At 51.4% G+C, this 26,562-nt stretch overlaps 4 protein-coding genes across 4 annotated transcripts; 1 reads left to right on the forward strand and 3 right to left on the reverse strand.

The window, feature by feature from the left end:
* Positions 1–361: 361 nt before the first annotated feature.
* Positions 362–15,197, forward strand: A1O1_05369 (uncharacterized protein; the record flags this gene model as incomplete). The annotated part of the gene is made up of 2 exons (XM_007726255.1): positions 362–14,932; positions 15,054–15,197. 2 exons carry the CDS (start codon positions 362–364, stop codon positions 15,195–15,197), a joined length of 14,715 nt encoding a protein of 4,904 aa, XP_007724445.1.
* A 1,836-nt stretch (positions 15,198–17,033) lies between these two features.
* A1O1_05370 (uncharacterized protein) lies at positions 17,034–18,809 on the reverse strand (the record flags this gene model as incomplete). The annotated part of the gene is made up of 3 exons (XM_007726256.1): positions 17,034–17,567; positions 17,644–18,122; positions 18,281–18,809. 3 exons carry the CDS (start codon positions 18,807–18,809, stop codon positions 17,034–17,036), a joined length of 1,542 nt encoding a protein of 513 aa, XP_007724446.1.
* Positions 18,810–20,434: 1,625 nt separating this feature from the next.
* Positions 20,435–23,336, reverse strand: A1O1_05371 (uncharacterized protein; the record flags this gene model as incomplete). The annotated part of the gene is made up of 2 exons (XM_007726257.1): positions 20,435–22,315; positions 22,386–23,336. The coding sequence occupies 2 exons, from the start codon at positions 23,334–23,336 to the stop codon at positions 20,435–20,437; spliced, it is 2,832 nt and encodes a 943-aa protein (XP_007724447.1).
* A 242-nt stretch (positions 23,337–23,578) lies between these two features.
* On the reverse strand, positions 23,579–24,335 carry A1O1_05372 (uncharacterized protein; the record flags this gene model as incomplete). The annotated part of the gene is made up of 4 exons (XM_007726258.1): positions 23,579–23,982; positions 24,041–24,128; positions 24,199–24,218; positions 24,275–24,335. The coding sequence occupies 4 exons, from the start codon at positions 24,333–24,335 to the stop codon at positions 23,579–23,581; spliced, it is 573 nt and encodes a 190-aa protein (XP_007724448.1).
* Positions 24,336–26,562: the final 2,227 nt, after the last annotated feature.

The following is a 26,562-nucleotide window of genomic DNA, read 5'->3' on the forward strand; positions in this document are numbered from 1 at the left end:
AAAGCCAGCTGTTGTTTAAGCGCGATGTGGACAATTGTCGCTCATAAACATCGTCAGCCGCAGGGAGATCGGCCGAGTCACGGAGACAGTCGCTTCTTCTGGCCACCGTGAGTGAGCACTTAGGGTATCAGAATCGCAGACATTATGCTTGCTGCATCTCCAATCCGATATTATCAGCGAGATCAATTCATTCATGTCTATGACGTCTGACCTTCGCGGATAGAGTCCATCGGCCTTCTCATCTGATGCTCCAACATTCTCTTCTGGCTCCTCGCTTCGAGTCGATATTTCGGGCACATTGGTCGATCGGTTGCTAACGGTTCAACTGTTGGCCTGAATCTGTCCCTAGCCCTGGCGGACGATGGCTTCGTTGGCCAATGGCAGGCAAGCTGCACGTGATCTGTCAATAGTCAACCAAGACCGGCGGACATTACCTGGACCGCAACTACTGCATGAGTTGGTCGCCGTGCCAGACAAGGACACTTTGATCCTGGACTTCTTGCTCGCGGATGGAGAGCGCGTGGAGCTCACCTACGACCGTTTCCACCGCTTGACTGATGTCCTTGCCGGCGATATCAGCCATGCACTACCAAGCAAACAGAGTGGCAATCATGTCGTTCCCGTCATCATACCGCAATGTCCAGAGCTTTACATTGCCTGGGTGGCTGTATTGAAAGCTGGGGCAGCGTTCTGTCCTGTCAGCCACGATGTCCCCCCGGAGAGATTGAAGTTCATTGTGAAGGATGTCGAGGCGTCCTTCGCATTGACCACGTCCGGCACATTACGAGCAGTCCGACAAGTGCTTCCAGAGTTCAAACTCATGTCTTTGACATTGCAGGACCTCCATGACAGAGTGGTCTACCTGTCAGATCATGGCTGCATTCCTAGCAGTCTCCCGGATGTGCATCCTAGCCGACCAGCCTATGTGATGTATACTTCTGGCTCCACGGGCATGCCGAAAGGGGTTCTGGTGTCACATTTGTCGGTAACCCAGTCGCTACTTGCTCACGAGGAACATATACCTCCCTTTAGAAGGTTTCTTCAATTTGCTTCGCCCACGTTCGATGTATCAATATTTGAGATATTCTTTCCTTTCTTTCGCGGCGTGACACTCGTGGGCTGCGACCGCGAGCGTATGCTTTCTGATCTTCCTGCCATCATTCGACTGCTCGATGCGGATGCCGCCGAGCTCACCCCCACCGTGGCAGGGACTTTGCTGAAAAGCAGAGAGGCCGCGCCATGCCTGTACACGCTACTCACCATCGGAGAAATGCTGACACCTCAAGTGGTCTCCGAATTTGGAGGAAGCAAAGAGAGGCCGAGCATGTTGTATGCAATGTATGGGCCTACAGAGGCCGCAATCCACTGCACAGTCGCACCCAGATTAGCGTCCGATGCCTCCGTACGCAGCATTGGACGACCCCTCCAGACGGCCACGGCCTTTATATTGGAAGACTCCGACCATGGCAAGATAGCACCCATTGGCGAATCCGGTGAGCTCGCCATTGCAGGCCAGCTCGCTGATGGATACCTGAACCGGCCCGACCAGAACAAGCTGGCCTTTGTCGACCTGCCTGGACACGGGCCTGTCTACCGAACTGGCGACCGGGCCAGATGTCGTGCTGACGGGGAATTGGAGATTATGGGGCGAATGACGACCGGCCAAGTCAAACTCAGGGGTCAAAGAGTTGAGCTGGGTGAGGTGGAGGAGGTTGCCGCAAAGACTCCTGGTGTGCAAATCGCCGTCGCAAACATCATCGATGATGTCCTAGTCTTATTCTGTTCTGCCGCCCAGGAGCTCCGAACTCACGATGTCCTCAATACGTGCAAGTCGTGGTTACCGCCATACATGCGGCCTGGCGAAATAGTGATTTTACCAGGAGCCATTCCTCGGTTGCCTTCTGGAAAGTTGGACAGGAAGGCACTTGAGCGCGATTTCCGAAATTCCCGTGGTTCCCTTCGAGATGATAAGTTCTTGGACGACACAGAACGGAATGTGGCCAGGATCGTCGGGGACGAACTGGGTCGCAGGGTGGATGGATCGACCTCGCTCTGGTCCCTAGGGATGGATTCCCTTCGAGCCATCAAGGTCGCTTCCCGACTTCGCCTGGACCATGATCGAATAAGTGCCGCTGTGGTCATGGATGCCGAAAATGTGGCGGAGCTGTCAAACTGGATCACAAATTCCATGTCTGCACCGGAATCAGTTCATTCTGGATCGAACTATGAGATGTCTGCCGAATGGGTCGCAACTGAGTCTTCAATACGCACACAGCCCGAGTTTGCGGACCTCTGGACAATGTGGGAGAAGATCGTGCCGTGCAGTAGCATGCAGATAGCAATGCTCGTGGAGACTGCCTCAAATGAATGCTTGAACTTTAATGATATCCAACTTCAGCTCGCCCCCGAAGTGAGCTTTGACGACTTTCGTCGAGCATTCGACCTTGTTGCCGAACAAAACGAGATTCTTCGATCAGGGTTCGTTCCTACTGGACAACAGGGCTTCCCTTTTGCCCAGGTTGTATGGCAACACATACCCCACGGTGATCTGAGCGTGCTCCGACCGTTACAATTGCAAACTGTCGACAGTCAAAACGACAGAGAAGTATTGATACGTCTCCATCATGCTTTGTACGACGGCTGGTCCTGGGATCTGGTCTTGGACGATCTGAACGCAATTCTGTGTGGAAAGGGTATACCACATCGAGCTCCCTTCAGAGAATACGCCTCGTATCAGAACACTTTGCTCGACACTGATAGCGCCAATACCATGGAATACTGGCGTCAACTTCTTGCAGATTTCGTCCCTTCGGCTTTTCCTACTTTCTGTTCCACTCGACCACAGTCTCCGTCAAAAGACCGCTTAGTTGTGCCTTTGTCCATGTCTTACGACCAGCTATCGGAGACTGCGAAGGCGCTGCATTGCAGCCGAGAAACAATCTTAGAAGCGGCATGGACAGTCTTAATGTCGTCCTACGTCGACAGTATCGATGTCGCCATCGGGGTTGTCTTTGCCGGCCGTCACGTTCCTTTCCCCGACATCGAATCCACCATTGGGCCATGCTTGTCTACCTTCCCAGTGCGTGTGGACTTTGATGGGTTGAGGACAGTACGAGACCTTTACAGTTACATACAAAGACAACGCACCAGATGCTTGAGAAATGGGAACATCACACTCCGGGATATTCATCGGGCAGCAGCCCTAGGGGCTGGGAAGAGGATTTTTGATACGTTATGCGTGTGGCAAGAAAGCAATGACTCCCACAATCGAAATCGGTCCAAAGTGGCCACGGGTGAGACTCACGATGCATTGGACTATGCCCTTGTACTCGAGTTCGAGCCTCGTGACGGGAGGATAGACCTGAAGCTGACCTTCGACACGAAACATATATCTGATGCTCATGCAAGGCTTCTAGCTGCACAGCTGGATCACATCACGATGGAGATGCTGGAGAATGTTGAGATGGACTTGCACCATTTGTGGGAAAGCTCAAGCAAGGATATCCTTTCGCTCTCAAATGCACAGCCTGAAAAGTTCAGTAAAAGGTTCGGCCTTACAACGACCATTTCCACCCTTGCCAAAACTGATCCCGCAAGGGTGGCTGTCGATTTTATTCATGCGTTTGATCTTGACACCGGTCGAATCGAAAGATCCACCCTCACGTACCACGACCTATTCGAGAAAGCTTCAACTATAGCATCAGCATTGCAAGAGTCATTTAGGATTGGAGTAGACGATATTGTGGCTTTCCTCGCTCCAAAATCAGTCGATCTTTATATCGGCATCCTAGGAGCAATCATCAGCGGCGCCGGGTATTTATACATCGACCCGCGGACCCCTACGGAACGAATCAGACATATAACTAGGGAGTCTGCTTGTCGTGTTATTCTGACTGCACATGAGTCGAATGTCCAACTTCAGGACGGCTCGGCAACGTTTGCATCTATAGCAGAACTTCTACAACACCATTCAATCCCCACCGGACGGCACTGGCCTGATGTACGGGACGACCAACTGGCGTACGCTGTCTTCACGTCTGGCAGCACTGGTGTTCCAAAAGGCGTCCTCATCACTCGGAACAACCTGCTGAGCAACATCGATGATCTTTCTCACCTTTATCCCTGCTCTCCTGAAAAAGATCGACTTTTGCAAGCATGCTCTCTAGCATTTGATGTATCCGTCTTTGAGATCTTTTGGACTTGGCATATGGGAATGACCTTATGCTCGGCCTCGAATGACGTTCTTTTCAAAGACCTTGAACGCATTATCAATGACTTAAAAATTACACATCTCAGCATGACGCCCTCCGTGGCCGCGCTTGTCCATCCTGATCGTGTTCCACATGTAAAAATGCTGGTCACGGCAGGGGAGCCGATGAATTCGAGAGTTTTCACGGACTGGGCTGATCGTGGTTTATTCCAGGGTTACGGTCCAAGCGAGACTACGAACATATGCAACGTTCGGCCCCATGTCAGGAAACTAGATGCATCTAACAATGTTGGTCCTGCACTACCCAATACTTCCATCTTCGTCTGCAGAAGACAAGAGATTTCCTCCACGGATCGCAGTGATTCGAGATCTGCAGCCCCTCTGACTTTCAAACTAGTACCGAAAGGCGGAGTGGGCGAAATATGGATTGGTGGTGAGCAGGTAGGTCGCGGTTACATTGACGCAGCGCTCACTGCAAGATCATTCCTCAACCATTCTGAATACGGCCGCTTATATCGCTCTGGAGACATTGGAAGACTTCTTGTGGATGGCTCTCTGATGATCCTAGGGCGAGAGGACGACCAAGTCAAGCTTAGAGGCCAGCGTATTGAGCTGGGAGAAATCAATTCGTCCCTGATCAACTGTGAGGAAGTGGAAGACGCGGTCTCCGTGATCATCGACGAAGGTAAGAATGCAAGGCTGGTCGCTTTCTGGACCGAGCGCCAATTCGAAAGATATCAATCTTCGTCAAAGGTCACAAGGGCTTTGTTCCAGAAGTTGGAAAATCTACTCCCAAGTTACATGGTCCCCGATGCTCTGGTCCGGCTTGCACAGATTCCTTTAACCAGGCAAGGCAAAGTTGATCGAAGGGCTTTGGGCGAGGCTTATCACACCCTCGCACAAGAGGATCTTCAAGAATCTTCAAGGAACAATGCCTCTTCGGATACTGCAGACCAACTTTCCCAAAATGAGACACTCGTTGCTCAAGCCATATCCAGTGTGCTTGGTGTGCCTTCTGAGGCTATCCGTCGCAATAGTTCTTTCTATGCGCTCGGATTGGACTCAATTAGCGCCATACACGTCGCTGGGTCACTCCGGGACCACTTTCCTTCCGTGCAAGTATCTATGATTCTGCAATATCCGTCAATTGGTCAACTTGTGGCTGCTTTGGAGGCAAGAAAGGGCGATCGCCCAAAGATACAGCGGCGAGATAACATGGATGGCCTGTTTGACGTCAAGTGGAAGGCTACGGTAGTCGCTACCTACGCACGAGCAGGCCTCCTGGTGGATAGGTTTCTGCCTTGCACGCCTTTGCAAGAAGCAATGGCGAGCAGCTCCTTAAACTCGTCATCTCGTGGATATCAAAATACTCTACGATTCGAGGTCTACGGCGATGTCTACAAGCTGCGAGACGCGTGGGTCCACGCAATGGCTAGACATCAGCTCCTTCGAACCGGCTTTGTCTCTACGGAGTCAGCTGACACACCTTTCGCCCAGGTTGTCTTGAAGAGATTGGAACTACCATGGGTGGACGTCGGCATGCATGATATCTCAACGCCTGACTTGCCATTCTTGATGTTGCCTCCGTGGAAGTTGGAATTGAGTCGACGAGAGAGCAATCGCTATGAATTACGTCTTGAAATTCACCACTGTCTATACGACGCAGAGGCCATGTCCGTCCTCCTGACCGATATCCAATCCTTGTATCTTGGCCAAGAGGTACAGGTCCCAGTCCCATTCGACCACTATTTAAGTTTCATGCAGTCGCCTCAATCGGATGACACCGATGAATTTTGGCGCGAAAGGCTAGTAGGACTCTTTCCCACCAGGCTTACTGAGCTGGTCAAGGTTGAAGACAGAACCTTCATGAGCAAGACGGCGATATCGGAACGCAAAGCTACCCTCAGTCTCTCTGAGTTCCTCAAGTGCGTGCGCAGAAGCTCTTCGACGCCACTGTCACTGTTGCAGGCTTCGTGGAGTCGAATCCTGTCTTGTATCTTCGACCGACAAGATGTTTGTTTCGGCAACGTGTTCAGTGGGCGAAATCTACCCATTGATGGTGTTGAACGGATTGTCGCTCCATGTTTCAATACTCTCCCATTAAGGGTCAAGCTCCGGTTCGAGCAATCCAACCTTGATTTGAGCAAGGACATTCAGCAAGTGAACTTGAAAATGTTGCCGTATCAATCTAGCCCTCTTCGACGGATCCAGCGACATGTTAGCCATGATGGCAAAGCCTTGTTTGACACATTGCTATTGTTTCAGCAAAAGGAATTGCAGTTGGACAAGCAGATTTGGACACTGCTTGAAGAGTCCGGTGATATGCCCTTCCCCTTCATCCTAGAGATTTCGATACATGAGTCCGCTGATGCGATAACCCTCAAATTACACTCACAGTTTGCAAATGAGGGCCTTTTGACGCGACTCTTGCATTGCTTTGATGCTGCACTCACACATACAACGAGGTTCCCTCAGGCCAGAGCCCTAGACCATTCACCTTTCATCCAGATGTTGCCTGAACTGAAGCCGAAGGATGAAACGAAAGTGGCTGCTCACTCAGCGCCTGAAGTGCAGACGGACGGGGTGGAAGATGCAAGCCATGAGCTGTCAGGTACAGAAAGACTGGTCGGAGATGTGCTGGTGCAATTGAAATCCGATGGTTCAACTGGCATCACCAAAAATACCAGTATCTATCGGCTAGGATTCGACAGCATCGGCGCTGTACAGGTCGCTGCGAGGCTTCGGAAACACGGATTCAACATTTCTCGTGCGGACATTCTGGAAGCTGTCACTGTCGAGGAGATAGCGGCAGTGTGCGACTCCAGAAACGAATCTACGCCTTCAACCCAGGCGTTCGACCTTGAGGCATTTGACCGAGAATATCGACGATCGATATGCCTGACTAATAAGATTGACGAAGAAAGAGTGCAGTCTATCCGCCCTTGTACTCCCACTCAGTCAGGCATACTTTCCCAATATCTTCGTTCCGGGTGCCGCATGTACTTCAATCGCGTGGAGCTTCAGCTGGAGGACGATGTGGATTACCGCAAGCTGAAGGCGTCGTGGACAACTGCCCAACGTCTCCATGAGATGCTCAGAACAGGATTTGTGGAGACTGACGATCCACGATATCCATTCGCCATGGTAACGTATCGTGCGAACGCAGTTCAGCTGCCTTGGGTCGACAGTGTGACCAAGGGAGACTATACTGAAGCAAAACCGGACTACAGAGGAAGTCAGATGAGGCTACCATGGCATTTGCACTTGTCTAAGGGTGCATCACCCGCCACGCTGGAGCTGTCCATGCTGCATGCTCTTTACGATGCAACATCCCTCGATATAATGTTAAAAGACGTGGCCTCCATTTATCGAGGCATTTGGCCCAAGGAACCCGTTGCCCTCTCCCCTATCATCTCAGGCATTCTCGCCTTGGGCAATGACGAAGGCTCGAGGAGGTTCTGGTCAGAACTCTCTGCGGATCTTTGCCCGACCCACTTCCCTGATATGCGGATCTATACCAGACAAGATGTGCGTTTTCACACAGCCTCTCACCGGGCAAAGCTGTCTCTTGCAGCCGCAGAAAAGGCATGCGCCCTTATGGGAGCAAGTCTGCAAGCTGTGTGCGCTGGTGCATGGGCTCTTCTGCTTTCTGCTTATACTGCGCAGGATCATGTCACATTCGGCATCATCATGTCCGGTCGAGACTTTGATCAAGAGGAGCAAAACATGGCCGCCTTTCCCTGCATCAATACCGTTCCATTTGCAATCAAAGTTTCCCAGGACTTGCCTGAGCTTCTTGGACGGTCCACGAGACGATGTGCGGGAGTGATGCGGCATCAACATACCCCGCTGAGTGCAATCAAGCGCTGGGCAGGGGTTGAAGGCGACCTCTGCGACACCGTCATTGTTCTGCAAAAATACGATACTGAATCAGGACCCAAACGACCATGGTCACTCACCAACGACGATGCTACTGCCGAGTATGCCGTCTCGTTGGAAATCATTCCTACCGCCCACAATCATTTGGACCTGCAGCTCACATTTCAGGATAGTGTCATTCCTCAAGAGCAGGGCCGCCACATCCTCCTGGCTTTCGACACCCTCTTCACGAGCATCTTGGGATTCACGAGTGATGTAGACTCCTCACGGTCTGTTGTTCCTCCCAAAGATAAGCGGCTCGTCACCGACGTGTCTTACCTTCACGAACTCGTGGAGGTGACTGCGAGGCAAAAGCCCCAAAGTACGGCGCTGGAGTTCGTTACAAGTCTCGACGATGCAAATCCGATGAAACGGACTTGGACATACTCCGAATTGAATTCGAATGGCAACCGGATTGCTCATCTGCTTTTAAGCAAGGGCGCAAAGGTCGGAGAGCTGGTGGCAGTGTGTTTTGATAAATGTCCTGAAGCATCGTTCGCCATATTGGGAGTCTTAAAAGCCGGATGCGGCTATGTTGCTATCGATCCTGGCGCCCCCAAAGCGAGAAAGGAGTTCATCCTTCGTGACTCGAATTGCAAAATTATCCTCACAACGACGGATAAGATGCTAGAATTCTCCTCTGATGCCGACTCTGCCCTTGCCCTCGATGAAGGTACTTGGCAACAGCTCCCAGATGATACTCCTATGCTTTCAAAGTATCTCGAAGCGCGAGATACCTGTTACTGTCTATACACCTCTGGCACGACTGGAACTCCCAAAGGCTGTCTGATCAGCCATGACAGTGCAGTTCAGGCAATGCTATCATTCCAACGTATTTTTCAGGGAAGGTGGAATGCGACATCCCGATGGCTACAGTTTGCATCATTTCACTTTGATGTCAGCGTCCTGGAACAATTTTGGAGCTGGAGCGTGGGAATCTGCCTCACGTCAGCTCCTCGAGACCTACTATTCGAAGATCTTGCAGGGTTTATCAGTGCGCTCAAGATCACCCATCTGGATCTCACTCCAAGTCTGGCACGGTTGCTTACGCCCAAGGATGTCCCTAGCCTATGTGAAGGAGTCTTCATCGTCGGCGGTGAGCAAGTCAGGCAGGACATTCTCGACACTTGGGGGGATACGCACTGCTTGTACAACTTCTATGGGCCTAGTGAAGTGACAATCGGCTGTACAGTTCACCCACAAGTTCCCAAGAATGCAAAGCCAACCAATATTGGCCAACAATGGGACAATGTAGGCTCTTTCGTGCTGGAGCCAACCTCACAGAAGCCAGTCTTGCGCGGTGCTGTGGGTGAACTGTGCTTGTCAGGCCCTCTTGTTGGAAAGGGTTATCTCAACCGTCCTGAGCTCACTGCAGAAAAGTTCGTCACCCTGGCCGAGTACAAAACAAGGGTATACCGAACGGGTGATCTTGTGCGACTTTTGCATGACAACAGTTTTGATTTCTTGGGCAGAATTGATGACCAAGTCAAACTACGTGGGCAACGTCTGGAAATCGGCGAAATCAACCATGTGGCACTGAGTGCTGCGCCGAATCTCAAAGATGTGGTCACCATGGTGATCAAGCATCCGACGCAGCAGAAAGACCAACTTGTGACCTTTTTCTCCACGGAGCAAAGGGCAAAGAATGGAAAACCGTCCGTTGTGTCCAGCAAAGAGACGAAGGAGCTCTCCAGGAATATACAACAGAGATGCGCAGACAGGCTACCAGCATATATGGTGCCCACCTTTTTTATAGGTGTCTCTTCTATTCCGCTCTCAGTCAACAACAAAGTCGATCATAAGGCTTTGAAAGCATTCTTCGACTGGTCGGCAATAAATCCGCAGCAACTAACCTATGGTGATGTGGTACAAGCGGAGACTGAGACTCCAAGAGAGGTTCAGGAGGTGATCGAGGTGCTGTCAACCTATTTACAGATTCCTACGTCTTCCGTCAAACCTGAATCAAGGCTGTTTGAGCTTGGCTTAGACTCGGTCTCTGCGATTGGGGTTGCCCGAGCCTTCAAAAGGCATGGTTTCAACACCTCTGATGTGGCCACGATTCTTAGACACCCTGTGGTCCGCGATCTGGCGCGGGCCTTGAATCAGAGAACCACATCTAATCACGGCCAGCTAGTTGCGGCTGCTCGAGACACAATCAATTCATTCGCGACAACTCGCCTTCAAGCCATCATGCAGTCTCTAGGCGTCGTCGAGAAGGATATTGAGCACATTGCGCCATGCTCTCCGCTACAGGAAGGCATGATTTCGAAGGTCTTGCGCAGTGAACCTGATGATGTGCTCTATTTCACCCGTTTCACTTTTGACACCAGCAGTGAGGTCGACCTTGAACGTCTGACAAAAGCTTGGGAGTTAACCCAGCAATCGGTCTCAATTCTCCGAACCCATTTTGTGCCTACTGCAGATGGAGTTGCCCAAGTGGTGCTTCGCAGCGGTCACAAGGGTGTTGCCCTCGTTTCTCCCGAGAGCGAGAAGAAACAATCTCGTGCCTTCACTAGTTCGTCGTTCAAAGCATGGGTGGGATCTGTCAGATCACTAACGAAAGCATTGCCATGGAAGGTCAAAATCTTCCACTCCGGCGAGAGAAAATACATGGTCCTGGATCTCTTCCATGGACTTTATGACGGTGTCAGCCTACCACTGCTTCTGGATGTCGTGGCCAGGTACTACGACAGTCCCGATGAGATTGTCAAAGTCGGCCTGCAATTTTATGAGACCTTGCCCTACGGCCCTCTGCGTCCCATCCCTGATGGAAAAGACTTCTGGTCATCGAGTCTAGAGACGTTACAACCTCTCCGATTGCCCTTGGATGAATCTGGACAAGGGGCCGCAACAAAGCACATCAATCTGAGCCAGAACATGATAATTGCTGGGATACAAGACATTTGTACGCAGCTCGACGTTACCACCTCAGCATATTTCCAAGCATCCTTTCTATACATCCTGCAAAAGATGTACAAGGTCCGCCCAATGATAGGGGTTGTAGTATCAGGGCGAGCGTTGAACGACATAAACGCCGAAGATGTGATCGGTCCGATGTTCAACACTATTCCTTTTGGCATTGGGCATCTCAAAAAAGACTCAGCTTTCGTTGATCTTGTGCGCGCCTGTCATCAATTTAACGTCGATGTCGTTCCATATCAGCATACACCGTTACGGAAGGTCGCCAAATACCTCGGGCATGCTACCAGCACAGACTTGTTTGATGCGCTTTTCGTTTTCCAAAAGCCGAGACTGGAGTTGGGACAGAACCATCCGTGGCATGAAATCCCTTCCCAGAGCCCGCCGGATTACCCGCTCAACATGGAGGTGGAGCAGCAGAAAGACAGCTTCACTGTTACTCTTGTTGCCAAAACACGGTATCTCGATGAGGAAAATGCCAGATTGTTGCTCGATATGTACTGCAAGATTGTGCAAGATGGAGAGATGATGCAACTAAAACTTGCCGAAGATTTCTGCTCAGGACAGCCTGCCCCTACCGATCAAGAGATGCATGAGGATGAGAACACGCACTCAGTCAACGCCATGGATGGGGATTCTGGAGACATTAAATGGACCGACACAGAACTGGCTGTTCGGAGTCAAATCGCTGGGCTAGCCTCGATGGCTGAAGAGACTATCCATCTGAACCGACCAACTCTCTTCGAACTTGGCCTTGATAGCATCGAAGCAATGAAGCTTTCCGCTCGTCTTAAAAATGATGGATTGAAGGTCCCGGTTAGTGCGATTATGAGGTCTCCCACGGTGGCAGGCATTGCAAGGGAAAGCAAGGCTGCTGCAGAGCGATCTACCGTGGCAAATCCTGACGCCGAAGTCAGTGCTCATATATCTGACATGCAGACCACCTATAGGCGGATCCTACGCGAGCAGGGCATCGACCTCAACGACATGGAAAAGATATTGCCTGTAACTCCTATGCAGGAGGGTCTACTTCTCGAGTCAGAGAAGTACCTGAATACCATGGTGTTTGAACTGAGGCCTCAGATCGACGTGGCGAGACTCATTGAGGTCTGGAAGCGCTTGTCTCGGCAAGAGCCCGTTCTGAGGACTCGCTTTGTGCCTGTTGAGACGGTGGAACTAGAAGCAGGTTTCGTCCAGTACGTAAGGAAACAAAACGATGTTGTGCAAGTCTTCCATGACAGGACTTTGACGGAAATGCTTCAGAGCATGGTGGAAGAAGCTGCTGGGAAAGACTTGAGACACCAAAGGACGCGCGTGCATATACTCACAGATCCCAGCGGAAAGACCTTTTTGGTGCTTGCTATGCCTCATGCACTGTACGATGCATGGTCAATGAACTTGCTTCATCAGCAGGTTGCAAAGCTTTACCATGGATCTGCCGACAACGAAGGACCATCCATGGCCGTCCCTTATGAGAAGCACCTTCAGGAGATCTTCAACCAAGCACAAAGTTCCACCTCAAAAGACTTTTGGGACAACCTTCTGTCGCACATCAAGTCCAGCCTTTTGAAAGAGAGCTTGCCTCCATCACAACAATCCATGCCTGGCTTCCTGCTGCAGACACGTTCATCTAGGACCCTCGCCGAGACACTGAAGTTTTGCCAACAACAGGGAGTGACCCTGCAGTCTCTAGGGCTTGCTTGCTGGAGCGTCGTCTTAGCGCACTATCTCCGCAGACTTGATGTTTGTTTCGGTTTAGTTCTCTCCGGCCGCACAACTGAAGGCTCCGATCGACTCATATTTCCGACTTTCAACACAGTTGTCTTCCGGCCAATGATCCGTGACGGATCCACTATACGGGAGGCACTCAAAAAAGTGCACGATGCTAGTGTTCGTGCGTTGGAACACCAGCAGTATCCATTGCGTGAGGCTCTCCGCGCGGCCAGAGTACAAGGAGCTGATGCCGCGTTGTTCGACACCCTGTTTACTTTCCAGAAGTTGCCAGAATCAGAGGGTGACACAACGAGTCTCTATGACGAGATCGAGCTCGCAGGAACTCCGACTCAGCCGCCATATCCAGTCAACATTGAATTGGAGGGTCAGGACAATGCTCTCGTTTGGACAGTCGCCGTGCAGTCCGGGGTAACCGAGAAGCAAGCCGCAGAGGATTTGCTACAAAAGCTTGAGTCTGTCATATCCTCCTTCATGGATGCACCTGAGGATCCTCTTCTACGAAAGGACAACACCGAGGTGTCCATCTGTGGCTTGCCTAATATTGAACTGACGACTCAGCGTCCAGCCGTTGCAACAACCGACGGCCGAACCTCTCCTGAGGAGGAGACAAATGAAGAACCAGAAGCTTGGGGCCCGACAGAAGCCAGGATCAGAGATGTCCTGGCAGAAGTCTCAGGATTAGATAAACAGCGCATCAAGAAGACCACAGGCATCTTCCACCTGGGTCTGGACAGTGTCAGTGCGATCAAAGTCGCAGGCCTCCTAAAGAAGCAAGATCTGAGGCTTCCAGTCAGCGAGATGATCAAGGCGCAAACAGTTCAACGAATGGCTGCCATCGCAGACAATTTGAAGGCCAGCAGCAGCCGTGGAGTCGTTCCACCGACGCCCAAAGAGTCTCACAAAATCGGTCATGTCTACGAGGCTATCAAGAACCGATTTGCGGTGCCCGAACATCATGTCGAAGACATTTTGCCCTGCACTGGCGGCCAGGCATATATGCTTGATATGTGGTCTGCAAGCCAGGGCCGTTTATTCTATCCCACCTTCTGGTTGAGGGTGACTGGCACGACTGTCATCGCTCTGCGGACCGCATTGGACAAGGTTGCCGAGCAGATCCCACTCCTCAGAACCACTTTCGTCAATCTGGGAGACGATGGCTACGAAAAAACATGGCAAGTTGTATTGAGACCTGGGGTTGCTCGTGACTATGAGTTACCCTGGTCGACGCGTGTCGAAGAACACGACGACGGAATACTGTTGACTCTCAGGCTGCACCATGCTCTCTACGATGCAGTGAGCTTTGAACTGATCGTATCTACGATACAAACGCTATGCAAGGACGTTGCATTTCCAGTACAATTGAACACGTCAATGCATGATTTCATCTCAAGAACCAACACGGACCAGGAGAAGATAAAAGGGTTCTGGTCATCGTACCTAGATTCAGACCATCACTTTCATTCCACTTTGAGAGCAGGCTTCTATGGAAGTTCTCGCTTTGAGAAGTTCAACGGTCGTGTCCTCGAGACAGCACATCTTAGTGAAAAGATCAGACATCACGGGATCAGCCTACAATCCGTCTTCTTCGCCGCCTACGCTCATGTCTACTCTGCCCTGCACCAGCCTCCGAGATCGAACGCACAGGACGGTGACAAACCAGCAAACGGTGCCGTGATTCTGGGAATCTACCTGGCCAACCGATCACTTGATATTGAAGGTCTGACAGAGTTGATTGCTCCGACGTTCAATATCGTGCCGCTCAAAGTCCAGGTCAGCGCGGAGATGACCCTTGTCGACACGGCGTTACAGATACAGCGCGATCTGGCGGAGATCACGAAAGCCGAGCACTGCGGAGTGAGTATGCGAGATATTCACGCATGGACAGGCGTCAAAATCGATACCTTTGTCAATTTTCTCGCTTTGCCAGACAACGACAGCAGTGATCGATCCGTGGAAGGTATCGAACTGCCATCAGAAGCAGACAACCCCAATCAACAGGGCCCAGGGACTGGTGACTCAAGCCAGCAGGTAAAGGTGACGCATGCACAGCTTGACCCAAAAGATAAGAGTCAGCTTGAGCATCATGTCGAGGCTGCATCGCCCTTCTTGAATGGCTCCAAGCAACAAGAATCCACAACAGAATGGCGTCTGGTAAGTCTCTCCACCCCTATGAAATCCTGCTTTTCTTCCAAATCCACATCCACATCCCCATTGATATCAACTCTGGTTCGGATCTCGACGGCTAACCTTTTGTTTTTGTTTTTTTCTAAAGCCTGCAATCGACATCGAAGCGAAAGTCGCAGATGGATATCTTGGGATCGGTGTCTTTGCTCCACAGGACATGCTTGATGCATCGCAGGTGGATTGGATCATGGAGCAGATGAACAGCTTGCTGATGAGCATCCCTGAAGCGTGAATCTCTAGATATAGTGTTTTAGATTGCTTCTTTTCACATGACTTGTTAGATGGAGTGCTATATTGGATTGGGCGCGCTTGCCGGCGTTCGGCATTTTATGACAAGATACACGCCAACAGAGATATGGAATTGTGGAAAGCAGATATCAGACTATAGATGATAGAGCCTTGATCTCGGCAAATGGTATTACAGGATAGCCAAAGCTCGATTAATATATAAATATGTCATATCCATTCACAGGCTTAACCCGCTGTACTGTACGGCGTAGGGGGCTCACAGCCTGACATGTGACCTCTAAGGCAGGAGCTTAGTCATGCTCTTGTGCTGTTCGGTAAAGCTTCATATAGCTTCATTCAGCCTTATTACTGCGAACATTCACCTCTTCTTTCCTACTTCTCCCTCGTATCGGCCATGGCTAGGTATGATGAACCGAACCGAACCGAATCCATACGCGCCCAACCAGATCCATTATTGAACGCCAGGACTCTCCAAATGGACGCCGACTTCCAACTCTAGTCTCTTCCGTCATTGACAGAACAGCCCGTCACGTCGTGGCAGGCAACCATTCCACCTGTACACCGCTTTCCGATTTCGTTTCGTAAGCGGTGAATGAGCGATGTCTTACTGGTCTGATCCGGTCTGAATTTGGTCTGGTCTGATCGTATCAAGCTCCCATCCCTCGCTCGGCCCGCTCGGTCGTATGTTCGGTTATTTGGTGGGTCGGTCGGGCAGCAAGAGCCATCATCGACTCCTAGCTAACGCTACCTAACCTACCGCAATTCAGCGTTGTCGGGCTTAGAGTTCACGCCAAAATTCTGACGTGCATATTGACAACTGGTACGTTCAAAGCACCATGTGAAAGAAACGGAGAATCTCGGAAAAAGGAAAAGAAGGCCAGAGAGGGCTATCTGATTAAGAGTGAGGCATTGTAAGATCTAATCTGATGCAGTGGACGGGGGGGAGGACTCCGATTTCGGCGACAAAGGAGGGGCCAGCAATGCTATATGCTATATACTAGATGCTAGATGCTATATTCTATATGCCAGGTGCCGTAGTATGTACTATGCTATGCAGTTTGAAAAGTCCTGTTCGGGGTGTGCCCCTGAACGAGCGAGCAAGCGAGCGAGGACTTGCCATGACAACTAGCAGTACATTTCCAGGTCAGACAGGGTAGAAACTGGTTGGAGTCTATCGCGTTCGTGAGTGCCAGCAGCGAGTAGTGAACGTATTCATTTGACGCTTTTCATGATAAGACCTTCTAGATGAGTACCGATTCCAAAGATCCTGCTGGAACACAGGGTCTCTCCGGCAGAAAACGGCATTCCACCGTCAAGAACACGTCTGATGTCTGTAACTGTTGGAGGCTATTCGATGATGGAAATGTGTTTTATGGTATCTCTTCGAGTATATGAAAACAACTGGTCCGTCCTCAGAGCCAATCCGTATGCTATTATAGTATCTCTTCTTCCCGGTCTGCTGCGTAGTGTATTGCTTCATCACCGTGATAAGACGGCCCACTCCATCGCTGTGAGCATGTCCAGTGCTCAGCGAGGCACCTTCTCATAGGCTTCAAGTTCATGTCATGGTCTCATAGGCACTGGAGTACGATATATAACTTAGAGGCTGTACACGAACTCCGGATTCTCTTTATCGGTCAGATCGAGCCACCTGCAATTGTGAACTTCAGTCAGCTTTCAGATCTTGTTGGAATCGAAAAGAGGGTATGATGTGACCGGTTAAGGCCGAGATGGGGGCAAAGCAGTGGATTCCTCATGAATTCACAGCAATGCAGTGCGGTGCAGTGCAGTGAACACGGTGTAGACAAATCGGTAAGACTCACTCTTGATTCTCCAGCTTGACGTAGCCAGGCTCCGCCCTAGCCTCAGCCTTGCGCTTATTCATGCGCTTGCAATAAAACCAAATGAAAACCAGATCGACCAGACAAACCCCCCAACACACAATGATGGTGATCTCTGCCGGTACGTATCTCGGGGCGTCCTTGGGCCGGAAGGTCTGCGGCCCGATTATGTTACCGACGCAGTACGCGATCAGGTACAGCGCCGCCACGGTGGTTTTCTTGGTGTAGCCGGCAACATTTGTGGCGACGAGACTCAAGAGCGCAACGAAGGGAGTCGGCGATGCTTGGGTGAGATAGTAGCCGGCAAGACGGCCCGAGTTGTTGTCGAGAGGGAGAGCGACAATGAGGATCATGCCGAGTAATGCGACGATCAACCCTCCCATGGACACCAAGATCCGTTGTCCGAGCCGGTCGCCCAGCCAGCCGCAGAACATCAAAGAAACGACCTCGACGGCGCCGCCAGGCGTCCCGTACAGCAGAGATTCTTCGGGAGTGTAGCCGAATGAGACGATCTAAGACACACGAAGACAACGTTAGTCTGGCGTTTGATAAGGCCCATAAGGGGCATTGGGAATGGGATAACCTCACCAGTTGTGAAAAGAAGTTGGAAATACCTCCATTTGGGATATCGGCGGTCAAGGCGTAGAACGCAAAGGCCCATGTCAGAGGGTCAGTCAAGGCTTCCCGGAATTGGTACATCTTGAAATGTCGATTACCCACTCCCTGGACGTTGCAGCGAATACGCTCGACCGCCAACACACGATCACGCGGCTTCAGCCATCTAGCGTTGAGCTGGTTGTCCGGCATGACGAAGAAGAAGACGACTCCCAAGACGGCCGTCAGGCAGCCGTTGACCAAGAAGACGATTTTCCAGGGTGCAATGGCCGAGCCGTGCTTTCGGGAGCCGACTGCAATGCCGTACGAAACCAGCCCGCCAAAGATCTGGCCGAAGCCGTTGAAAGAAAACCAGAACCCTGTCCGAGCACCCTGCTCAGATTTAGTCCACCACTGACTGGTCAGGAGAGCGAAGCCGGGGGTGACGGCGGCTTCGAAGACTCCGAGGAAAACTGCCACCGGATTAGAATACTGCGACAACAGGGAGCTCACGGAAAAGTGGCAGCTTGAACTGGGTCTTAGTAAAAGGATTGCATTCCTCAGGACTTGACTCATAACAGAAGCATAACTTGTTCTGGAAGAAGCAGCAGGGGTAATCAAGGCAACTCACATCTGACAGCCACTGCTCCGCCAAAATTCGACACGGTCGCGAATAGAGCGAGCACGATCCCCCAAGCGCAGATGCAGAAGGCAGAGTACTTGGCGAGAGGAAGTCTCTGGAGGAGTCTGTTCGTGGGGTACTCCCAAGCGAGGTATCCAAAGTAAAACATACTTCCCAACCACTGATAGTCGTCACCGACCAGGCCGATATCTTTTTTGATGCCCATGATACTGGCATAAGACAAGGTGGTCTTGTCGAGATAGTTGAGGCCATAGATGACGCACATAAGAGGCATGAGATGCCAGTCGATGATGCGAAGGAGTCGCTTGTTGGTGGCCTCGTCAATCTCCAAGACCTCCCCATCGGCAAACGCCTTCATGGCCTCGTCGGCATCGTTACTGTGGGCAAGGATCTTTTGTCCCACGCGTGTAGAGGCAAGCGAGGCGCGCTTTTCATCCAAATTGACGGGCGACACTGTCCGGCCTCCAGGAAGCGTGTGGACTGGCACGCCCTTCTCGTCCGTTTGAATTTCCGCCATTTTTGCACCGTTAGATCACGGCGTCTTCAATATTCTGGCGCTTCGACCACAAACCGAAGGGAACAAAGGTTGGCTCAGAAGAAGGGGGATACTACGTCGAACAGAGTCCGCCTTCAGCAAGTTACCTGTCCTTGACTCTAGTATTTATTGAGAAGAGAAGCAGACAGATCCGATAGATACCGTACCACAAGGAGAGCTCAAGAGACCCATGAGCAAACGGCAATTGGGTGATGGAACAAGATACCGTCATGTTATCTCGACCGGCAACCACAGGCTTGCCACCTGCCCTCAGACAATGCCGTATCATGAAGCACGGCGTCAAGCGTTGCATCAGGAGCCACGTCGAGGCCAGGGTAGGATAAGCATCCCTGGCAACTCTTATGTCAACGCTTGAGATTGTCGTTGGACGTCGATCAACCAACAGAACGCGACAGGTCGAGTGGCGCCCACGCAGGGATGGATGTGATGGAGTTGTGCGATACGCATCAACACGTAGGATAGGAGAGGATAGGAATGATGGGGAGGGGCTTGGTTGATAGACCCTCGCAGCAATATCGAGACGTCAATGGCGCTGTTGCAGCGAAGAAGCATCTCTCTTCGTGTCCCAACCTGTTTCTGGAAGGTCGCTGGAGCAGATATCATATCGAGCACCAATCCCCGGACGAAGATCGCCCCAGGGTGCCACATTGACACTGGATCCTCCTGCCAGATAAAGCTGGGGTGTGGTTGTTTTCCTTAGATAACAGTGATTGCTCGGAGGTGATGGAGACTTACGTTACATGGCTTGACTTCAACTTCAACGTCAAGCCATTGAATGCCACGTAAAGATATACTATATCGTGTCCACGCACAGTGCGGTCTCCAGCAGCCAAGATAGACTGATAACGGACAGTCGTTGGAGACGGAGAGGATAGGATTGCTTGTCCTGGAATGGACACCATGCCGGGCTCCTGATATCCATCCAGCATGCGCGACCTGGGCAAATGCCAAAGGTTGGCTTTTCTCCTTCCAACATTTTCAACGTGAATGTATCAATCGAGACGAGATATATTGATAAAGCGGTGTCTTGAATCAATCTGTAAGGGGCCTGGGGCAATTGTCCCCACCTGATTATCATTGTTAATGCCAGCCTTGGGCGAGGCTCGGGATTGCCACCTGGGAGTGGAATGTGTATAAGGCTGTGCTGAAGATAGAATGCCACAGCGAGGCATTTTTAGCTGCAATGCGAACTGCCATCATTTTGAGCCGGTACATGATCCACTCTTCAATAACGACTACAGTAGATACAGTACAGCTCGATGCTTGAGTTGAACCTCTTGTTGTAGTACTGAGGACTCCTTATCACGAGAACAATACCGACTTTTCACTCTTGATATTGACATCCCATTAAACCGGTCTAGAACAATAGGGTATCTCAAGCTGGCGACGAGCTCTAACTCCCAGATATATCTTATCTCCTTTTGTGTAAGCAGCCACCGAACCGGCCCCATGCACCCCTTTGCCAGACTTGCCGGCATATAGTTGCAAGACGGCGTGCCAGGCTGTGATCAGGGCCAACCAACACCAAAACTAGACAGCACAAGGTGGAGGAGGCATCCTCTGACAAGCACTCGTGCTTGATGGCCTCAAATATCAAAGTAATAGTCTTCATCCAATCCTTCTCTGCTTGGAATCTCAGGACCATCCATCCCATCCATCCCCTCCACGATTCCTTCTTCATCGTTGAACCGCACATTGAGCAGTCGAACTTTGAGCCCATAGTCAGTGATCATGTTGATTAGCTTGTTGGTCTCGGCTGTGATCGGCTGTTGGTCCAAAAGCAAGAGAAGTCCATCGAGCCACTCCGAAGCCGCACGGTGACTTTGAGGGTGGAATGTCAACAATACCGATTCTTTCGATCCACTTCGGGCTGACGACGTTTTGGAAGAGGTTCGAGAATGTCCCTCGCGCCCACCACGCGATCTTGGTACATATCCGTGTATCGTGATCTTGGTCGTTGTGAACTTGTCATGCGGCAACTCCTTCAGTGTCGAGTCTGAGGTGATTGACGACCGGTCATTCGCAGTCACGTTGGAAACGACGGACGAGACAATGGACAGGTCGATCTTGTCCCGCAGATTTGACATAATCGGTGCCTGCTCTTCCTTTTCGTCAAAATCGCCCCAATGGAGGTATTTGCGGTTTTCTGAAAGTCTGATAAACCGATGGCTCTCTGGCCCCCTCTGCTGCAGCGAGCTTTCCGTGACCGGGCCCCCTGTCTCCTGACCAGAATACGTGGCACCGGTGGGAAACCAGGCTCCCTCCAGAAGACAACGGATTCTCTGTTCCTTGACAAACTGCAAGGCTTCACTTCGAAGCTCGTCCTTCACCCCTCGTAAGTGCCGACCCCAGACGTCTTCATACGTCAATTCTAGTAGTTCCATCTGAAGTTCACGGAGCTTGCTATATTCGAAAGCAGCCATCTCTTTCTCGATTTCTTCGATGCCTTTGGCACGGTCTGCGCCACCCACGACACTCTCCACCAAGATCCGTACCAGCTCCACGATCTTATCGAAATCCTCCGTCTCGGCACCGGTTGCCTTCCATAGCCTGAGGAACGCATGCAACCCAGCACCATGGAGCCGGCTCCAGTGTAACAACAACGGCTTGAAGACTTTATCAAGGTTGGTCCGACTTTCGAGGGCGAGGTAGCTCTTGGAATCTTCCAAATCCATTTTATCCACTTCGAAATGCTCAAAGAGAATTGCGGTCAGCGTCAGACTTGCTCTCGCCAGAGGGATCCTTTTTTGCTCCGGGGAGACCGATTGCTCCAAAAGAATTCTCTGGAACTCGTCCTCGTGCTTACGAACATAGTCCGAAAGATCCATCATGCCGAGAAACCCCATATCCGCAAAATCAGGTTCGGGATTTTCTGTGGAGAAACCGAGTCGTCGCCATTTGTACGGATTGTGTTTGTGTTTTGTTTCATCATTTCGGGCTTCCTGTTGGAGCCCTTTGTCGGGGTTGCTGGAGAGATGCACAGCTTTGATCGTCCGCCGGTGTTCAGGCTTCAACAAGTCTACCGGAACATCTCTCCAGCGTCTGAGGAGAATTTTGGTCAAGGCCTGGAATTCCAGTAAAGGATGCGCCAGGTCTTGAAGAGCAGAGCTTTGCATGAGCACATACACGGCTTTGATCACGCCAAGGTCCTGGATTCGTTTTATGAACTTGGGCCATTCGCTTTCGTTGTCATTTGTGATGGCATCGCGCATGAGGGAGTTGATCAATTGTAGGGCATTTGCGCACAGAGCATGGTCGGCAGATGATAGCCTCGCAACAAGCATCTCCAGGAACTGCGGGTAAACCGCAATGGCGGGTTTCAGCGCCTGGAACCCTCCGGCATTGTTCCATGTGTTCATCTGTGATGACCAGTCGACATGGTAAGGCCGCGAAACAATGGACACCAGTATAGCCATAGCCCCTCGCAGAATATTCACCAGCGGTTGGCATACAACGAGCTCCACAACCTGGACAGTCCGACCGTCAGCCATTCTTCTTCTCTTAGGGCGTGTGTATTCTTCTTGCCTTTTCGACTACCCGATCATCAACGGCCTCCCAACCCTGATCCACTTCTAGCAACCTTGCAAAACTGGCGAGACTGTAGGCAAGGGTATTGCCAGTGCTCTCGAGGACGAGGGCGCGTAGGCGTGGAAGACCACCAGCCAGCACAAAGTGCTCGGCGAATGAAGGATCATTGATCAGCGACTGCAGCTTGAAAGCTGCCATCTTGCGACTTGCATCTTCATCGCTGGACAGACTGGTGAGGAGGTCGGCCATGTTGGGACTCTGGGTTAGGTTACTGGGATCCATGCTGGGGATGTCGGTCCAGTCCTGCGCGTGCAGGAGCAACGGCGGACAAGTCAGCGGTGGGGAGGGGGGAAGATAGATTCGCGACGTCTCTTCGGTAACGCCATGCTGGGCGGCGAGTGTTCTGTCTAGCAGAGAGGGTTTGCTGCGGCGGCAGCGTGGTTTCGCTTTGGAGGCAGTAGTAGTAGTACATGACCGGTCGCGCTGGGTGGGAGCCTCCAAAATTTGAGACACCTCCGACCAGGGCTTGTTGTTCAGGCTTGATAGCGACACTGGCACTCCTGTCCCGGGTTCGGGCTGAACCGTAGGCGTCCTACTGGTAGGTGCGGCCCCAGCAAGGGCGTTGGCGTTGGCATCATTGGCACTGGCAGGAGTAGCCGGGCCTGGGCCAGGCACACGATCCACGCCTAGGGCGCCTAACCAGGAGCCTAGGGTGCCTGAGGAGTCCCTATCCTTGACCTTGTGGCTATTGTTGTGGCCTGTCAATGCGGAGACCAGCGACCTCGGGCGGAAGCGTGAGAATGACGTCAACCATGAATTCCGTTTCAACGTCGAGAACACGCCAATATTGGTGTCGACAACATCACTAACATTCAAGTGGGAGGAAGAAGAGCTGCTGCTGTACGAGACCCAGTCAGACTCAGACGAGTCGTCTGAAGACAAGCGGACCTGCTCGACCATGTCTGCTGCGATACAAAAAGTAGGAGTTTCAGGTTAAGTAGAGTAGTAGTCGAGGAATTAAGTTATTGCAAGTCTCAAGAGTGAGATGAAACGGAGGACAGGTGAACGGCGAGGGATAATACTGCACGCAGGACATAGACACCAGCTCTGTGCCGCAGACTGTTCACTTGGTCACCTTTTTGTGAGCAACCAATATTCGGCCATTCGCCTGATGGCACGCATGTACACACGACGAGCGTCCTTCATCCTTTCTTCTTTACTTCATCCTTCATATCCAGGTTGTCCTCTGGAATCTCAGGATACTTCTCCTGCAGCCAGTCATAGAGATCATCGCTGACATCTCCTTGTACTGTAATTTCTTCTCCCCCTGCCGGTGTCTTCGTGACACTACTCCCTGTCGCAAACTTCTTGCCCAGCTCCTTGGCCACCTTCTTTAAATCCAGCCCGTGTTCTTCGAGACCCGAAACAACCGTGACATATTTCCGCTTGTTGCGTTCCACTCTTTTTATGAGCACGATAGCCTCGGCCTTTCTCTCTGCCTCACGTTGCTCCGCTGCCGCAGCTTTGGCGGTCTTCTTGGCTGCGTCCTTTTCTGCTCGTTTCTGGGCATCCACCGAAAGGGCGGACATATTGGCGCTCAGGGTTTCTGTCCAGGGAGATGGGTCAGAGCCATGTGTGTCTTATGCCAGGGATAGGCCACATACCGGCCGAGTATAGCCTCTGGTGCATATCAGGGTGGTTTTTCTGAAGCCATTCCTCACATTTCTTGGCCGTTCCGCCAAACTCGCAATACTGTCATCGGAAAGGTCAGCGGCCATGGATGATGAGCGGGTAGATACTAGGATGGATGCGGGACTCATACCTCTGGAGGGAGACTGCAAACTGTAGAATCTCATGGTTAGCATTTGATCCTTGGGTGTGTCACAGCGATCGCTCACCTCCACAGTAGACTACTTGTCTGGCTGCAGGTGCGACAAGTTCTGTCGCTGTGTCCGCCATGGACTCGGGCTGATATGTAGGAAGAACGTCAAGTCACGCCCGTTGAATATGAACAGTTGCGTAGAGGGCGACGTGGCATAGGTATGGTCTATTGTCTACCCACTCGCTGTCGCCGTCACAAAACTAGCCAAACATTTGGCTGGCTCGTACTGTGGATGCGTCGCCGCCGCAAGAAGGGATTTGCCAAGAGGAGTAAAAGCAGCTCGCAGGTTATCCAGATTAGGAATAGCCGCTATGCCGCCCTATTTTCGCCCCTTTACTCAGGCGCCTTGTCACGTCTGCACTATCACGGCCATTGATCTCCTGCTGGAACGTTGCACCACGAAGATACGCCCTTGGACACGTATTGACCTCACGGACTGTCGAATGGTTTTGGAAGTACTTCACTGGAACTCCTGAGTCATAAGCTTCGCAGGTTTGCAGGTCTGATCTTTGAAAGCTGTACGCTTGTTGCCCCTCACCCAAGCGGATGCGAATGAGAGGATGAGTTGTGCAGAGACACCATGGGCATCACATGTATTACGATACACTGCTCTTTCTGACTCAGCACATACCTTATCCTGTAACAAGCAAGCTCATTCACCGGTCTCAAATGGCTCCTCCTCCTGATCTGGTGTTAACCTCTCTCTCTGCTCACCCTGGCGCCTACCACGGATTTTGCTCGGCCGGACCAAGTGTCGCCCTCTCCCTGTCTCTCGCTCTGTGCGTGGGCGCAGTTTCTTTTTGAACAAGGACCTGTTTAGGGGGTAAGGGCGTCCTCCATGATCTCAAGATCAAAGGGGATCTTGTTGCTCAGCGTCCAGACGCAAATGAAAGGGCACAATGGTCGGTCCACGGGAAGCCCCGGATTAGTGCTTCGGCGAATGGGAGAGGGGGCATGAAGATATAGCTCTTCCTACCCGAATCTTGTGTGGTCGTCATTCTGAGCAACCAATAGATCCGGACAGCATGCATACTGGCCATCACTGGGCTTGCATGTATTCTCTCAAGCACGAGAGTAAAGCATGGTTGAGAGGTCCTTCACCTAGGATACTCCATGTTGATGTGCGCATCAGGTGAGTCTGGCACTTCATCCCATGTGCCAATTTCAACGCGGGAATAACCCCATACTTCCTAGTACGTAGGGAGAAAGTTGCCTTCGTCGACAATCCCAGAAAGACAACCTCTATGTCGCAAAGTCCAGGTGTAGAGTCATCTTTGACTGGCAGAAAAGAGCGGGGAAATGACAGGGGAACAAGGCGAAGTATGCCTTCCTCATTTCTCGCATATGGTTCATTGGCAGCCGTGCCGAGCTTCTTAAGAGCCACGTCTTTGCATTGCTGACGCGAGAATTACTCTCACTGATACTTCCGGTACAAGTACGTGTTTGGTAATTGACGTAGCTTTGGGACAAGATGGCGTGAGCAACGACGGATCTCCCGGTATCTGACATAAATATGATCTAGCCAGCACGGGTACGCAATGAGATTGTCCTCTGACTTACCTTGTGTCCGATCAAGTTCAGAGCCAGGACGAGCGAGACCTTGCCCAGTGGCTTCCTGCATGCAACTAACCTATCTTTAGAGATTCCTCCGTGAGGCAATGGCGTCAACCATTATTGCCAATCTTTGCCTCGGCGAACGTGACGAGACAAGCACAGGTCAGGATCGAAGGGAGCCGCAATTTGTGCCGGCTTCATGCCTCGTTGTTGCCACCTTCGGCTGCGTCGTCATTTGATTAAAGCTGCAAAGACCGTTATCTGTCTGTGTAACAATAGCGCATCGCTGCCCAAGATTTGTGTGATGGAGCGGCGGCAGCTAAGTGATCACCTTTGGCTATACCGCTTTGCGGATGGTCCTGAAGAGGTATCAAGGGTTGGCGTGCCGCAGAACCACCAATATCAGCTTCGCTTACCATGAATCGAACCAGCGGACGAAAGCATTATCTTTGGGGAAGATTGCGCCAAAGCACGGGGTACATTTCCAAAACACCTGAAGAAGACGAGGAGTCATTGGGTAGATACCTAGATAGCCATATAACAGCTCTTGAATCGGTGAAGCTTCGTTCTTAAGGCGGTCTGCGATGCTGTGATGATAGGCGTAGAGGGCGGCAGCTTATCTCGAGGTTGATGCGAACGGGAGCTAGAGCACTAGTGATGATATCCCTAGCGTGTCAACAGTACGTTTTCCTTGGTATTTGGGTGAGGATGATAAGAAGACAGTGTCGCCCCCCCAGAGACATGCTTGGG

This window comes from Capronia coronata, assembly GCF_000585585.1.
Source record: "Capronia coronata CBS 617.96 chromosome Unknown acBCG-supercont1.4, whole genome shotgun sequence".
NCBI classification, from domain to species: Eukaryota; Fungi; Ascomycota; class Eurotiomycetes; order Chaetothyriales; family Herpotrichiellaceae; genus Capronia; species Capronia coronata.